Source organism: Harpia harpyja, chromosome 3 (assembly GCF_026419915.1).
Source record: "Harpia harpyja isolate bHarHar1 chromosome 3, bHarHar1 primary haplotype, whole genome shotgun sequence".
NCBI classification, from domain to species: domain Eukaryota; kingdom Metazoa; phylum Chordata; class Aves; order Accipitriformes; family Accipitridae; genus Harpia; species Harpia harpyja.
In genome coordinates, this window is record NC_068942.1 from 32,523,707 (window position 1) to 32,540,586 (window position 16,880).

Below are 16,880 nucleotides of genomic sequence, written 5' to 3' on the forward strand. Positions count from 1 at the left end.
ACCCACAGGTCCTGAGGGAACTGGCAGATGAAGTGGCTAAGCCACTATCCATCATATTTGAGAAATCGTGGCAGTCCGGGGAAGTTCCCACTGACTGGAAAAGAGGAAGCATAACCCCCACTTTTAAAAAGGGAAAATAGGAAGACCCGGGGAGCTACAGGCCAGTTTCACCTCTGCACCTAGCAAGATCATGGAGCGGATCCTACTGGAAGCTGTGCTGAGGCACATGGAAAATAAGGAGGTGATTGGTGACAGCCAACATGGCTTCACTAAGGGGCAAACTGTGCCTGACAAATTTGGTGGCCTTCTACGATGGGGTTACAATGTTGGTGGATAAGGGAAGAGCCACGGACGTCATCTACCTGGGCTTGTGCAAAGCATTTGGCACTGTCCCGCACAACATCCTTCTCTCTAAATTGGAGAGACATGGATTTGACGGATGGGCTACTCAGTGGATAAGGAATTGGCCAGATGGTTGCACTCAAACAGCTGCGGTCAACAGCTCCATGTCCAAGTGGAGAGCAGCGACAAGCGGCGTTTGTCAGGGGTTGTTTGGGACCGGTGCTGTTTAACATCTTTGTCAGTGACATGGACAGCGGGATCGAGTGCACCCTCAGCAAGTTTGCCAATGACACCAAGCTGTGTGGTGTGGTTGACACACTGGAGTGAAGAGATGCCATCCAGAGGGACCTTGACAGGTTGAGAGATGGCTCCGTGCAAACCTCATGAAATTCAACAACGCCAAGTGCAAGGTCCTGCACATGGGTCGGGGCAATCCCAAGCACAAATACAGGCTGGGCAGAGACTGGATTGAGGGTAGCCCTGCAGAGAAAGACTTGGGAGTGTTGGTTGACGAGAAGCTCAAAAGGACCCGGCGATCTGCGTTTGCATTGCAGTCCAGAAAGCCAACCGTATCCTGGGCTGCATCAAAGGAAGCGTGATCAGCAGGTAGGGGGAGGTGATTCTCCCCTTCTACTCCGCTCTCCTGAGACCCCACCTGCAGTACTGCATTCAGCTCTGGGGCCCCCAACATAAGAAGGACATGGACCCGTTGGGGCGAGTCCAGAGGAGGACCACGAAGATGATCAGAGGGCTGGAGCACCTCTCCTGTGAATACAGGCTGAGAGAGTTGGGGTTGTTCAGCCTGGAGAAGACAAGGCTCCGGAGGAGACCTTATAGCAGCCTGCCAGTAACTAAAGGGGGCCTGCAAGAAAGCTGGAGAGGGACTTCTCACTTCTTACAAGAGCATGTAGTGGTAGGACCAGGGGTAATGGCTTTAAACTGAAAGAGGGTAGATTTAGATTAGAGGTAAGGAAGAAGTTCTTCACTGTGAGGGTGGTGAGGCAGCGGAACAGGTTGCCCAGAGAGGTTGTGGATGCCCCCTCCCTGGCAGTGTTCAAGGCCAGGTTGGAGGGGGCTTTGAGCAACCTGGTCTAGCAGAAGGTGTCCCTGTCCATTGCAGGGGGGTTGGAACTAGATGATCTTTAAGGTCACTTCCAACCCAAACCATTCTATGATTTATCTCCTCTTACAGAACAGTATCACATTTAAGTTAAAAGAAAAATAAGAATTCATGAAAAACAAACTTACAAGCCTTAAGCTTTTTTACACAGCAGAAAAATGTAAGTCACTTCATATCATAAGGATCAATTATCAGAAGGAATGAAAAGTAGTACACTTAGTAGCAACATACCACTCAATTTGGAAACCTGGAGGAAGTGGTTCTTTCCTGACATATGCTGCAAGCATTCGTCTCTTTTGGTGAAAAGGAGGAAGCAGTTTGGGCATGCAAAACACTGAATATGCTGTGGAGGGAGATCTTTTTTATGTCCGTCATTTTCATTTAGCTGGAAGAGAAAATTATTTAGTTAGGAAAAATATTAAGTCAAGAAACCGGTCCCAGTTCTCTTCATGTCCTTCCTTCTGTTCCTGTCTCCCTTCTGTGGTAATATTTTCACTTTTAGGTTTTCAGCTACTAGATGTATGTTTATCTACAGCCTACCCCTATGCACTTCAGCTCATGAGACACAAGGGACTGGCCAAACTGCCATTATCAAACTCAGCTACTCATCCTTACTACACTGGTAACTTTTCCATTCCCTTCTTGCACCATTGGGAGCAACCACCTTCCCCAGGAACTCTGGGCTCCATCAACTTTTAGCTAGTCCCTTTATCCAGGCTCTCAGAAGAAGCTCCTTCTGTCACTAGAGCAGCTGGTTTTCCTCATGTTGGTTCTTACCTATCTTGCTAACCTCCAACTTCTCAAAATGCTGCTCCTCAGAGTAGCCTGACAGGCCCGTGACTTTTATCAAAGTCAACTCCTTCCATCCCACTTTGCGTTCTACATCAACTTCAGATCTCTGCCTTCAGGGCAAAAATCCTTTAATTTTGATTCTGACATTTTTGCTTACTCCTTTCTTACGTTACTCAAAGAATCTTCATGATACGCTTATGCGTTCTTCCATAGCTTTGTTTAGGATTATCTCCCATCCTTCCACACCAAAATAATCCCATCTTCTTGCCTGCTACAAGAGCCGCTCCCTTTCCCCAAACTTGTCTGTAACTCCTGCTCATGCCCCTGGATACACCACAGGCACACAACTTGGAAGCAATGGAAAAAGAGCAGGGACAAACTGATGCAATCTTTCAAGCCTGTCACATATGACTATGCAACAGGAGTTACTGCTACTAGCTAAAAGTAGTCCAATTTTCAGAGTATCTAAAACTTCCCCTGAATTTAACACAGCTTCTGGAGACTAGGTGGGTACATAACAATATTTGGTTTTAAAACGCTAAACTTTGAAAATGTTATCCATTGTCCAATTCAATACCAGACTGCTTAAATAAAACCACACACCTAGAAGATAACACTTGAGCATCTGTCATTGAACTGAGGTTTTACAGTGGTAAATTATGAACAGAAGGGAAAGAGAGAGCATTATCAAAAAAAAGTTAAAAGCGTGGAGGTAAGGAGGAACAAAAACAAAAAAAGCAAATACTATTAGCTTGTATTAAAATCAAAACTCACATCCTAGATTATCATTTTCCCTTCTGTAAGTTAACTAGTGAGTAGCAGCAAATATATCAGAGAGACTGGAAACAGCAACAGTTGCATCTGAATCACCCACGTTTCCTTTCTCATTCTGTTGCCTCTTTTTCCCCCCATCTCCTTTCTGCTGCTTCTCTTTACCGTCACTTTTTTCACCCTAACTTTTTGCATTTATCTTTCATAGTTTCGGAGACACAAAAAAACGAATACCTTTCAACAGCACCAATAGAGGGACAAGAGGTTCAAGACAGAACTACGGTTCTCTCAAAAATGTGCTGGAAAGTACAACCCAATGGGAAGATCTAATGGCAGTACTGTCAGCACATACCAGGTGTTTGAAACACAGCAGAATAAGAAAAGTTATCTTGAAGACTAAAAGAAGGCCAGGAAAAGAGGGTTAAAAGGAAAAAAAAAACCAACAAAACAGTGCATAATTACACATCCTGAAAACCCTCTGCTATGTTCAGTCAGGTGAGTTACTTATCCTTATGATCTTGCCTTAGATAGAAGATGATCACTGTACTGCTGAGACGTGGAAAAACTTTTGCAGCATATCACACAGGCAACAGCATTATTTGGGGGTCCATGTAATGTGACTGTTGGGTCACAAGGAGAATGATCAAACCTGGAGAGGGAAAAATAATTAACAAACTAGCTCCCTCTAAATAGTCAAAATGGGAAATTTTTTTTTAATTTTTAATGGGAAAAGTTCTGTCTTTTGAAGCTGTTGGACAAAAACCTATCAAATCAACCTAAACTGTAAAATTCCTCACTTCCCCTATCATTAACCACATCAGTTGAAGTATCCTGTACAGAGGTGATGGTCCCTGCAGCCTACCTGTTATAATGACCACTTCGCAGAGAAATCATACTGGTTTTAAGAGCAAGAGAACTAACAAAGCCTCGATTTCCTACAGAGGGATTTTTAAAATGTATTTATTTTTACATCCCCACACTACTTCTGGCTGGGATGGAATTAATTTTCTTCATAGCAGCTTGTACAGTGCTGTGTTTTGGATTGTTACGGATGTACAACTAACCATAACGATTTACGAACAACAGTGTTGGACAGCACAGGGATGTTTTAGCTATTGCTGAGCAGTGCTCGCACAGCGTCAAGGTTACCTCTGTTTTTCAGACTGCCCCACCAGCAAGTAGGCTCGAGCATAGGCAAGAGGCTGGGAGGGGACACAGCTGGGACAGCTGACCCCAACTGACCAAAGGGATATTCCATAGCGTATGATGCTGAGCTCAGCAATAAAAGCTGCATGAAGGAGGAGGAAGGGGGGATGTTTGGAGTGATGGCGTTTGTCTTCCCAAGTAACCGTTATGTGTGATAAAGCCCTGCCCACCAATGGGAATTCCTTATTTTGCTTTGCTTGCGTGCACAGCTTTTGCTTTACTTATTAAACTGTTTTTACCTCAGCCCAGAGTTTTCTCACTTTTACCCTTCCCATTCTCTTCCCCATCCCACTGGGGTGAGTGAGTGAGCAGCTGTGAGGGGCTGAGCTGCGTACCGGGGTTAACCCACAACACTCCCCTCAGCTTCTCTCCTTACCACCTTCCCCATGACACATTCACTAGTTAAAAGGCAGTATATATGCTGGAATTGACCCCAGACACAGTGAGTGTTGACTAGCAACGATCGGCTATAAACAGATGTCTGGCCTATAGCTCTTGCTCCTCTTCCCCTTCATTAGCGGCATTTTTTTAATTTTGCCATTAAGTTGTATACGTTAGCCTTTTGCTCTTTTTCAGGTTTGGATGAAGAAATAACAGAAGTGGAGAACAGAAATCTCGTTTCTCAAAAAAATCAGGTATTTAAAAATGCTCAACAAGAGCAAGAAATCAATTCTGAATGAAAAAACCCAAACAAAAAAAAAAAACCCCAAACCAGCCAACCAGGAAGTTCATCACATCATCTATATAAAATCTGTAACATATCAATCTGCTCTCCAAAGGGAATTTTGTCACTACAGGCAGTTTAAAGCAGACTTGACGCTGATGTCCGAAGTTCGAGCATATTCTTTCACTGTTATTTCTTGCACTGAGCTCTTGCACTATGTCCTTACCTTTGAAGGTGACCTAGGAGAAGATGTCCGTTATCAAACTCCCTGTTGCAATGCATCACAGGACAAGATATGGGACTGCTGTTGACTTGTGTCTGACCTGCCCTCTTATAAATACCCCTTTTTCCACTGTTAATGGTGCCTGGTTTGAGACCTGTGTTGTAAAACAAAGCACTTAACCAGAATCTGAATTATAGAGGCTTAATAAAACAAAACAACACACAAGCCCTAAAGCGTTTAAAAATCAAATTATATTGATTGTTAAAAGCAAGCTAAGAATGCACTGTAACTCAATCCTACTAGAGTAAGTCTGCTCTTTCAGTTAAGAATGTCTCTTCAATCCCCAGTAGGATTACTTTTCAAACACTTTAACACCCTTCCTCCAGGCAGTATTTTAAAATGATTGAACTTTCTGAAGTTACACCTACTTATGTAGACATTTTCCTGAGCAACAGTTCAACAGTAATATTTTTCCTTCTAGCAACTTTGCTTATAAAAGTAGTTAACATTGCCTTAGTGGGTTTTAGACTTTGTATATTAAGTTTTCTAAGCAGCAAAACATTAGAAGAATAGCTTTTATGGAAATGAGTGTGTAAGAACTTTGAAATGCCACACTCTAGCAAAGTTAATATTGTAAGATTCAGTTACGCATAAGAGGCACCTGCAAGCTCAGTGTCAGTACTGCTCAATGCAATTACCACGTGTTCTATTCTGCAATGCAGGACTTGGAAAATGCATCACTGAAACTTAGTCTCCTATTCTTACCTGGCATTTTTAACCACTGGTCCACACATAACCTTGCAGCTTCTGTGTCACTGTGTTCCCGAATAAATTCCAGCTCTTGCAACCCATGAGCATATTGGGAATCAACTTTCTCCTGAAGGGGAAAACATATCAGGCAAGGTGTTAAACAAAAAATAATTCAAGATTAAGTATGTATACCAAAACTTACATGCAGGTCTCCAAAAACCTAAGGAAAAAAAAACCCACAAAAACCTAGGGGGCGGGGGGGAATCTTACAACTTGACTAACTTCTATATAATGCAATAAAGATGGAATGTAACAGCAATTAAAAAGAAATTACAAAAATAGTACTAATTTTTGTGCCCTAAACAAAAGCTACAGCTTAGGTCAATTAATTTACTTTTACTGCACGTACTGAAGTTTCTGAAGCATGTAGATAACCAAGATGATTTTTGAGATTGTAAGATTATAAAAAGAAACAAATAATAATGAAATTAAAAAAAAAAAAAAACAACACAAAATGGTTATTGAAACCAAAAAGTCAATTTCTTCCACTGTTGGGGAGGGGGGGGGGGGGAAGGCAGGCAGTTTCACTTTGAAGAGTAATGTTAATTCTGCAGATTGCATTACCTGATGAGGAGTGAGGAGCTGCCCAGCAGGAAAATATTCATCATTAACAAAAGCATTTTTTAACCTTCATTCTCAGACTACTTTAATGCTACATAGCTATCTCTGACTCCACTTTACAGTTTAAAAACTATGTGGAGACATTAACAGATTGCCAAATTCTAAGTGGAGAAGACAGGAGAGGGATGTAGGCCTCTCTACTTCAAGGCTACCTTGGACTATATCTAGCAGCCTTTTACTCTGTTGTATTATAGTTCCATAGTCTATTGTAGACTGTAACAAGCTGTAACTATAGCACAATTATGTGACTTTAAAAGCCATTAACAGTATTCAGAAAATTAGACTGGAGAGTCAGCATGTTCCACAAATACTGGATTTGCATTTGTCTCTGTTGAATTTCATGAGGTTCTTCTAAGCCCACTCCTTCAGGCTGTCCAGGTCCTGCTGATAGTGGCCCTACCCTTAAGCCTACTGACTGTACCTCCCAGTTTGTAACAAAAGTTTAAAATTCCATGCCTTTCAAATGGCTGCACAATACAATTAATAGCATTCAACTTCAAAATTATGCCTTATACATAGAAAATTTTATCCCATTATAAAATACTACTTGATACAGAGATTTAATGTGGCAAACAGCTTCCCAAAAATCTCAGACAAAAGCAGGTAGATAACTAGGCTTGCTGCATGATAGTTTGTGATAACTGTTATTTTTCAATTATTTAACCAGAATAATTGATGCTAAGGTCCCTCTGCTATATATACAAACAAGAGAACAAGTTTTTGTCATTGGCTTGCACGAAGTTAGGTTCCACCACCACACCCCCTCTCCCCCCCCGCCTTAGGAACTGCAACAAGACTAGCAAATTGATTAGTTAAAAGCCATATTGTGTTTCAAACGATGCCACAGAAGCAAAAATTGCTAGTTGCTAGTTCCAGGTCTAGCTCACCAATCTTTTTATTTACCTAGTAGTGAAAACAAACATACTTGTGACTACAAGGCCTGTATTATGCAATTCTACTGAACCAAAATATGTCCAATACCTTAAAGGCTTTGTTTTTCTCTTCTTTTTGTTGTTTCTCTACTTCAACATGGCGTGCCAGACGATCCAAGGTTGATGCAACTCGTTCTTTCTGATAGTCAATGTGATCTTTACGCTTAGTATTGCTCTACAATTGGAAAGTTAAACTTTTATTTGGTAATTGTTAACAGGCACTAATACAGTGAAAAGTGATGCCCAAGCATCAGGACATAATTCAGTACAGATACTCCAATCCTAAGTTCCATGATCTACCTTGCTAGTTTTCTCTTCCTATTTACCAGCATCTGTAACTTCTGTTAAAAAACAAACAAACAAAACGACCCCCACCTCCCTACATATTCAAGGCAATTCAACATCAACATTAGCCTTGCCAAAGCACTAGAAGGAACATGGATGATTGTGCTGGGTGCCCTAGAAGTCTCCAACAAATTAAAAATTATGTAAATTCTTCTAAGTAGGTAAACAAATTTCCTGAAGATTTCAAAGCCAACATGCAGCCCATCTGAAAAACTGAGAACTGGTACCATTCTTGCTCTAAGACAACATTGCTCAATATCTTCAGAAAGGCAGATCGTTAGCTTTTTCTAGCATAAGGGATAGGGTATACACTGTAGTTTGCTCCTGTTACACGATCAGCTCTAGCAATCATCATGGTGGAATGAGCCTGTGCATGTACAGAAGACCCACCTTTCCTTAAGAACCGGGTTTATTATACACATCTCTACTGCAACACTGGAAAACAGAAGTCAAGAGATGGCTGCTGCTACCAAAAACAACTCTAGTAGAGTCAAATCTCAGTCACTGTCCCTCTCAAAGGCTCCACAGAGTAGGCCCAATAAGCTGGAATTGACCAGCCTGCTTCTGACATACATTCTTCGGAGGGATTATGAAGAATGAGGTTGAGTTAAGACCAGGTTGTCAACAGAATAAGGTCCTCCAACCTATAAACTGCTCCTAAAAAGTTATTTTAGAAGGAAAGGGCCTGGGAGTAGGCCAGATACATCTGCAGGCTAGAGACTGGACACACTGAATTCTGAGGTCACTTGTAAAGTGACATTTTTCTTCAACATACTTGCTAAAACCACCGAAAGCCAAATAAAAGTTCCAAATCCATTTCAAGAAGGCAAAAAATGGCTCTGGAAAAAATGAAGTGTTGGCATTCTTGCCTTCCACTCAGCAGTAGGTAAAAATCAAAAGACTTTAATGTTGGTTTATTTATTTATTACTTGTTAAAAATATCTCTAACAAGTTTTTTATTAAGAGTAACTGATGGGAAAAAAATACAGCAGACTATTTTCCTCAACTGAGAAGTCTCAAAATACATTATAACATACTCACACGAATGTAAGAACTGCTGTTAGGTTCTTCATCCTCACTGCTGACAAGATCAATGCATTCAAGTACAGGCCTTAAAGGTCCTTCCTGAAAAAAAAGTGTTAAACACACACACAAAAGCATTAAATTGTCTTCCTCGGAGATAAAATGTTGCATCCATTACAGCACATTGTCAGCATTAGCAATACCTGAAGGAGTATTTCACCAAGGTTTCAAGAGGGCGCAGTAATAAAATTCATGCATGGCAACTTTCCCACTTAACAGACTAATCCACAAAATTGGTAAAACATGCAAATAAATAAGTATTCACAAATAATTAAAATATCAACTTAACATATAGATTTCAGCTAGAAAAAAAATCAAATTAACAGTCTTAGCTTGCTTAATAACCTTATATTCTTCATCTTCTCAATCAACTTAGATCTATACTTTTAAAGATACTCAACTTGCAGCATTAATTCAGTGGTAATAGGGTAGCAGACTGTTACCAAGAAAGACACAGTCTTAGATTTCACTAAGCAACACTAAATGTTTTTTCATTGTTTTTCAGGGTTTGTTTTCGTTTTGTTTGTTTTTAAAAGACACAAATTAAATTCTAACTCCAAAAGCGTGTTAGGTTGACCCTGGCTACATGCCAGGTACCTACCAATCCGCTCTATCACTCCCCTCCTCAGCAGGACCGGGGTGGGAAAGAAAATAAGATGGAAGAAAACCTTGTAGGTCAAGGTAAAGGCAGTTTAATAAAGCAAAAGCAAAGGCCGCATGCAGAAGCAAAGAAAAATCAAAAGATTTATTCTCTACTTCCCATCAGCAGGTGATGTCCAGCCACTTCCCAGGAAGTAGGGCTTCAGTACACATAATGGTTGCTCCAGAACAGAAAGGTCGTTAATAACAAATGCCCCCCCTCCTTTCTCTTAGCTTTTACTGCTGAGCAGACATCATATGGTATGGAATATCCCTTTGGTCAGTTTGGGTCAGCTGTCCTGGCTACATCCCCTCCAAAGATCTTGCCCACAACAAGACTGCTGGTGAGGGAGCAAACGTTGGAAAGACAGCCTTGATGCTGTGTGAGCACTGCTCAGCAGTAGTCAGAACACCGGTGTGCTAACGCCACCCTTCTAGTTACCAATACAAAGCACAGCACTATGAGGGCTGCTGTGGGGAAAATTAACTTCATCTCAGCCAGACCCGATACAAAAAGAAATTAAACTCCTTAGGCATGTCAAACATTAAGAAAGTAGGAAACAGTTTCATACACATCTAAGCCCTGAAGGCTACTCCTTTCCGAGCAGGTACTCCATAATCAGGTTACAAGTGCCTTCTCTGTATTGGAATCACAATGAGGGGGAGGTAATTTTATTTTAAAAGAAAATACATTTCACCCATTCACACCACATACTCAAAAGCACACAGACACACATCCAAAGTCTGTCCAGCATTCAGTTGCAAAGATGTGCATCCAGGAAGCCTGGTCAGGACTCCATGCAGCGATATGGAGGACAAAGGACCCTGGCTATCAACAAGTACTTCAGTTTTCTCTGTTCTTCCTAGCTTGGCAGCCATGTGCTCCTTTTGCATATTTCTGATCTTTTGTCTCTCTCCATACTGCCCCTCCTCTGTGAGTCACTAAAGGTTATTTATTGTTTTTGTCTCCACCTCAGGATGTCTTAAGGCTCTAGCCCTGTTCTTTGTCTTCTGCAATCATCTTAATGGTTTAAGCCTTGGCTTTAATTTGTGTGAATGCTGTCCCTTGCTTTCCTGATATGAGTGTCTTCAGAAACTTCTTGTAGATGGTCTGTGACTTCAGTGACCTGCTAGTCCAGGTCATATCAACACCAGTTGATTTACACGCTTTCCTATGCCTCCTTTTTTTCATTCCATCTGGTGCTTCCCCACATGCATGTCTCTGTGTGTGTGCACGTGTGTGTGCATTCCCATTCACTCTCCATTCACACAAATTTTCACATTTCTGCTACAAGTTTCTGGTAGATAGCAGAATATTGGCACAAACATGAAAAAGCAAATGGAGAAGAAAAATTAAAATCAGCAACCCAAACTAAGCACATAGGTCATAAGTTTTTTAAAGAAGATGTACAAAATAACATCTGGAGCTTCATCCACACTCACTGCGACACGAGCCTTCAGTTTTTAAAGGCAAAAAAAGAAGCACTATGTCCACATAATCTGATGTCATGCAAAAAAACCCCCCCATATCATGCTACAACATTATCACATGCCAACTAAACAATCAGTATAATGAACATGAAACAGGATGAGTAAGTCTACACCAAACAAAAATATTCCTAGTGACCTTATCTTACATCCATGGTCCAATGTGTACCCATCTTCAGCTAGGGGCAAAGATAACTAAAGTCTCCACATACCATAAAAAGATTCCCATCCAAATTCTGAAAGTTATTATTTAACCACAAACCAAAACCAAAGATAGTTTAAAAGTTTTCTGGTAGCGACGGGGGTGGTGGTTGGTTTTTTTAAAGTCTGTATATGCAATGCCGTCTACATCATATGACCAACTTTTTGATTAAACTGCAGTATTAGCCGTTTGTCTGGTAATATTGCTGGCTGACACCACAGACCTGTTATATACTCCAAAGGTATTCTTTATTTGTTAGAAAGTTAAGTTCTCCAGGCAGAAGAAGGATTTACGATAGTCAGCAGACTTGACTTCTTGAAGAGGTGCAGTACTGTTATCCACCACCTCTGCTATATATTTGGCAGTGTCCTCAAGATCTTGACAACCAACACACTAGGGCAGGCTAGGAAGATTTATTGCCTCATGAGAAGTAGCAGAGAGAACAAGAGCATGCAATTCCCTCTGCTGTCCTTACTGCATCTCATTCTTTACACTCTTCCACCTTTCAAGGCTGTAAAGCTGTTCAGCTGGCCAGGCATAAACGGTCCTCATTGTCTCACTGGGGAGGAAGTGGGATGAGATCTTGGACAGATGACAAAAACTTGTATAAATCCAGCTGCAGGCCTCAAATTACCCCAAAAGTGTGCTTAACTTTTTTTTGTGCTTAACTTTATTAAATAAAGAGAATGTGGTTTTATAAATAAAAAAAAAAAATCTTGACAGATTTGCTTTTGTAGAAACTGACCACCTCTATAAACTTATAAGAAATTAAATCTTTATTGAACAACAGGTGTTAGCAAGTAAGAGTTCAAAGACACACTCAGACCACCTCACTGTCCAATCAGTTCAATAATGTGTTTTGAAATGTTCAATTGATCCTAACAGCTGTAGCTTCTTCAAATGCAGAGATTTTCCTTATTTCTGTTTACTTACTCCCTGGGTTCAGCAACTAATTAAAAGTTAGGAAATTGACAGCTGAAAAGCGGAGTAACTTGCTTTCAAGCCTAGGAAGTTCTAGTGACCAGAACAGTAAATTCAATTTAACACAAGTAATACTACAATTGTTTAAATGTTGTTTGCATACATGAAACATTCTTTTTTCCTTCCAGATTCTGTGCCTCCTACTACATGATTTTTGTGTACTACTTTTTGAAAACAAATGCACTATATATAATTCTTTAAAACGACTCCTCAAAGACATAGACCCTTATTTTCCACAAAAATAAAATGGGGGAAAAAACCAGAAAAGCCAAACCACCACACCATCTGCCTATAAACGCTCCTGAATAATAACGCAAGTCCCAAACATAGCATTTATTTAGGCTAGTTTGTGTTTCATTCATTGGTAGTTTAACCTTTACATGAAGATTAAAAACAAATACTGAAGTTAAGAGTGTAAGAACTACAATCCTGGGTCTGACCAAGAACTCATCTGTGCTACAAAAGATTATTTTGAATAAGTATAAGAACTGGGGAAAACAGTATAAACCTACCCCAAGTATATCTACTCAGGAACTGCTTAAGTCAGTATGTGAGAAACCGTGATTGAAAGTAAATGTCACAACACTGGTTTAGATTCATCCCAGCGGAGTGCCATTACACAGAAAATACTCCAAATACTACTTCTGAAGAAACAGTCACTTCAGTGTGGGCTCATCCTGACAGCAGCGTTCCTCTCTGCCAAAAGGTGTTCATAGCAAAATGAAAGTGGAAGTTCAAAGCCTCTTTATTCAGTGGCCCAGGATAGACATCATCCTCATGGAGGGAGACTGAGTCTAGGACTAGTCTCCCCTTTAAATATTCACAGAGACCTTCTGAGAATTTCATGCAAGCCATAGCTTCAGATGGATTTCCTATATTTTTAATCTTGATTGGAGAAGTGGTGCCAGGTGAAACGTATCATTTTTCCAGCAAGAGAGAGCAGGTATTGCAAGCAAACATTCCCAATTAGTACTCCAGCACCACACGGAGGGAAAGTTCTCACCAGTGGGCATTTAGCTTTTGCTCTGTTGGCTCACCTCTGCAGAAGGGTGAGCCCCAAACTGAAAGTTAAGAGAAGTTTATTACTTCATTTTTTCTAACTGGTTAAACTAAACAGTAACATAATGCAAAGATAGCACCAACCCTGAGGATTCCATAACTGTAGGAGAGTTAAGAAGCTGAGGATCAATTAGGTTCATCCAACTCTTTGGATGTCCCCACAAGATGACCACCACCAGCTAAAAAGTATCTTGGCGCACAAGAGTCTGAGATTACAGAAGAACCAGCATGGACAAGCACTCAACAAACAGCTGAAAGTTGTGGCCTCTCTAGCTGACTATACTGGCATACTTGGCATCATCAATGCCAAGCCGTCAATGCTCAGTACTAGGATATGCTCAGTCTTCACATCCTTATAAGATCCTTCACATTCAAAAAAACCCAAACAAAAAAACCCCCATGCTCTACTTCTCAATTACTTCCCTAAACAATCTTCAAAAGCCACTCTTCTCACCAACCAACAGCCATGACACTGAGCAATAAACCAATGGCTAAATCGCAGCTATTTTGGTTACTAGAAGAATTTCTAGGTTTTAATTGATAGAAAATTATCTTTTGAATCTCTAGACAGCTGTGGTGTCTCTGCCGTTATTCACAGCTTTGGTTGAAAGCATTAGCATTGAACCAACAAAACTGGCATTTCACTATGCTATGCAAAATACTAATTGTAACAGTTAATATAATCAAATCTGTTTAATCAGTGGCTGGTAAAGATGGAGCCTGTCGTGGTTTAACCCCAGCCAGCAACTAAGCACCACGCAGCCACTCACTCACCCCCCCCCCACCCAGTGGGACGGGGGAGAGAATCGGGAAAAGAAGTACAACTCATGGGTTGAGATAAGAACCGTTTAATAGAACAGAAAAGAAACTAATAATGATAATGATAACACTAATAAAATGACAACAGCAATAATGAAAGGATTGGAATGGACAAATGATGCACAGTGCAATTGCTCACCACCCGCCGACCGACACCCAGTTAGTCCCCGAGCGGCGACCCCCTGCCCCCACTCCCCCCAGTTTATAAAGTAGATGGGACATCACATGGTATGGAATACCCCTTTGGCCAGTTTGGGTCAGCTGCCCTGGCTGTGTCCTGTGCCAACTTCTTGTGTCCCTCCAGCTTTCTCGCTGGCTGGGCATGAGAAGCTGAAAAATCCTTGACTTGAGACTAAACACTACTTAGCAACAACTGAAAACATCAGTGTTATCAACATTCTTCGCATACTGAACTCAAAACATAGCACTGTACCAGCTACTAGGAAGACAATTAACTCTATCCCAGCTGAAACCAGGACAGAGCCTCATATTAACCTCCAAGGACAGTTTCTTCTCAAGGAGTCCTGTGAAACTCATTTTTACTGCCTCCAAAAGTTTTCTCACAAAGTCCTAAACTGTGGTCTCACTTTCTTCCCCTCCCTCATTTCAATCAATCTTTGGGAAACTAGGCCTAGCTAACAGACACCTAGTCTACTGATGTATCATGTAAAGTTTTTTGTTTGTTTGTTCAGTTTTTAAGCTTTACGTGCATTCAGACCAAATACCCATTTACTTAAAAAGCACAAGTAAATTTTTTCATAATGATACACACACTAGCATACAGAAAGTATGAAACTAGCTTTCAGTATATGTGACCACAGACTTAATATATCTTTGACAAAATAATTATGCGAGCATAATTGTGTATACATATGTAAACACACTAATTATCATAGAACAAGCTTACATTAAAATAAATTTAAAAAAAAACACAAGATACACTATTTGTGCTCTAAATCTTTGTCCCAGCAGATTTCCAGCTTTAAGACTGCTGAGTAACTGACCAACATTGTGAACCAACATGCACTTAGAAAGTTTTGATTTCTGTAACCTACCAAATACAAAAATCCAAGTCCTTGGCTGACCTGGGTTGGGAGCAAAAATAAAAGTCCTGCTTCAGAGATGCTTCATAACACCTCTACAGTTTTATTCTGTTCCTGCTGTAATGCAACTGAAAGCCAGAGAGACAAATACTTGAGTCTATATCTAATATTTAACACCCCAGGGGGAAAGGAAACAAAACATTAAATGGTAACCATCATGTTTCAACAAATCACTTGATTTTGGTATATCCCAGAGCCAAGTGTTCTTCAGATACAATTTTTATTGGAAAACAACAATTACAAGCAAACCCAAAAACTTGGAGTTCCTACAGAGGTCTTAGGGAACAGGTAAAGAACTGCAATTGGGTTTTAATTAATTATTTTTTCTAATATCATCAGTTCCCAAAATAGGCCAGAAGTCCTCTTCAGGTTTGAAATAAAAACAAACATTCATTTACAAGAAAGTAAGTGGCTGCTCCAACTCTTTCAGGACAGAAAGAAGCTGTATCTTTTGTTATGAAGTGCCCCCAAAACATTGTAAAAAGGAAAAGCTGCAAAGTATATGAAGTATGTTTGGTTTTCCTGGATTTCAAAATGAATCAATTTAGAGCTCACTATTGAATAAGTCAGGGCCTATGGAAGTATGTTTTCCTTTGAATTCAGACATTTGAAATAAAAATCACCAATAGTGGAAAAAAACTTGGCATAAATGTAACATTGCATCAGAAAATTAAAGTAATTTTTAAATACTTAGATCTTCAATTTTCCAGTTGAGCTTTATTTTGGATACATAATCCTTACATGTACTTAACAAATGTTTACAGAAAATAAACACAAAATACCCTCCTTAACAGTGTTTACCATTATAACACAACAGAGAAGTCAGGAGGTATTTAAACACTTTATAAAACTATATATTATTTTGAGGTCCCACGCAGAGTAACAATGGTAAGAAAAGCCCTTGCCTAGGAAAGCCACCAACTTTATCAGGGATAACTTATATTTTTTAAAAGAGCAGCATAATGATGAGCCTCATCTTTAAAGAAATTAGTCAGAAAATAAAAAAAATGAGTGGATCAATACCACTAAAAAAAACCCCAAACCCCCAAAAAACAATTCAGGAGTCCAGTGCTTTCAGTGCAGGCTGTGGCAACTTGAATAATCTGCATACTTATAGACCCCATGAATCTCTTCACTCTTGCCTTATCTTTCCCAAGTAAACAGAATGGGAGCCAGGCCATCCTATCCTAAGAAATTAAGCCATCAGGAATAATGGCTTGCATTGTAGATTAAATTGTATTTTTCTGCTGGTGTGCAAAACTTAGGACTTTAATGATTTTAAGTGGACAAAATACGTAACGCAGAATTAAAAGGTGGGAATTTATGGGAGAACAGTTCTAAGTTTCCTGAATGAGGGTGAATCTGTGACTTCAAAAAGCTCAAAAACTCTGGCAGCAGCAGAGATTGCTTTCGGTCCATCAAATGAGGACTCTTTGTCATAGTCCTACAGTAAGAATTCAAACACCCTAAAATGAGCGACTGAAATAGAAAAAAAAACCAACAAAACCACCCCAAAACAAATAAAAACCCCACCCCAAAAAAACACCCAACTTTCAAGAAAAAAAAGAAAAAAAAAAAAAACCACAAACCCACAGAGATCACATGGCCTACAACTATTTGTTTTCCACCAAAATGAGCACAGGTCGAGATATCCAAGTGTCTTCTCTAATTCAATTTATA

At 40.1% G+C, this 16,880-nt stretch overlaps 1 protein-coding gene across 3 annotated transcripts in view; it reads right to left on the minus strand.

Moving 5' to 3' along the window:
- Nucleotides 1-16,880, minus strand: part of ZNF451 (zinc finger protein 451) — a 43,709-nt gene that overhangs the window by 24,343 nt on the left and 2,486 nt on the right. For all 3 annotated transcript variants that reach the window (XM_052781839.1, XM_052781838.1, XM_052781837.1), the window contains exons 3-8: nucleotides 8,868-8,951; nucleotides 7,531-7,656; nucleotides 5,884-5,995; nucleotides 5,122-5,272; nucleotides 3,548-3,674; nucleotides 1,694-1,847 (exon numbers count right to left, since the gene is read on the minus strand). In XM_052781839.1, coding sequence (XP_052637799.1) covers nucleotides 1,694-1,847; nucleotides 3,548-3,674; nucleotides 5,122-5,272; nucleotides 5,884-5,995; nucleotides 7,531-7,656; nucleotides 8,868-8,951 — 754 coding nt within the window. The remainder of the gene's footprint in view (nucleotides 1-1,693; nucleotides 1,848-3,547; nucleotides 3,675-5,121; nucleotides 5,273-5,883; nucleotides 5,996-7,530; nucleotides 7,657-8,867; nucleotides 8,952-16,880) is intronic.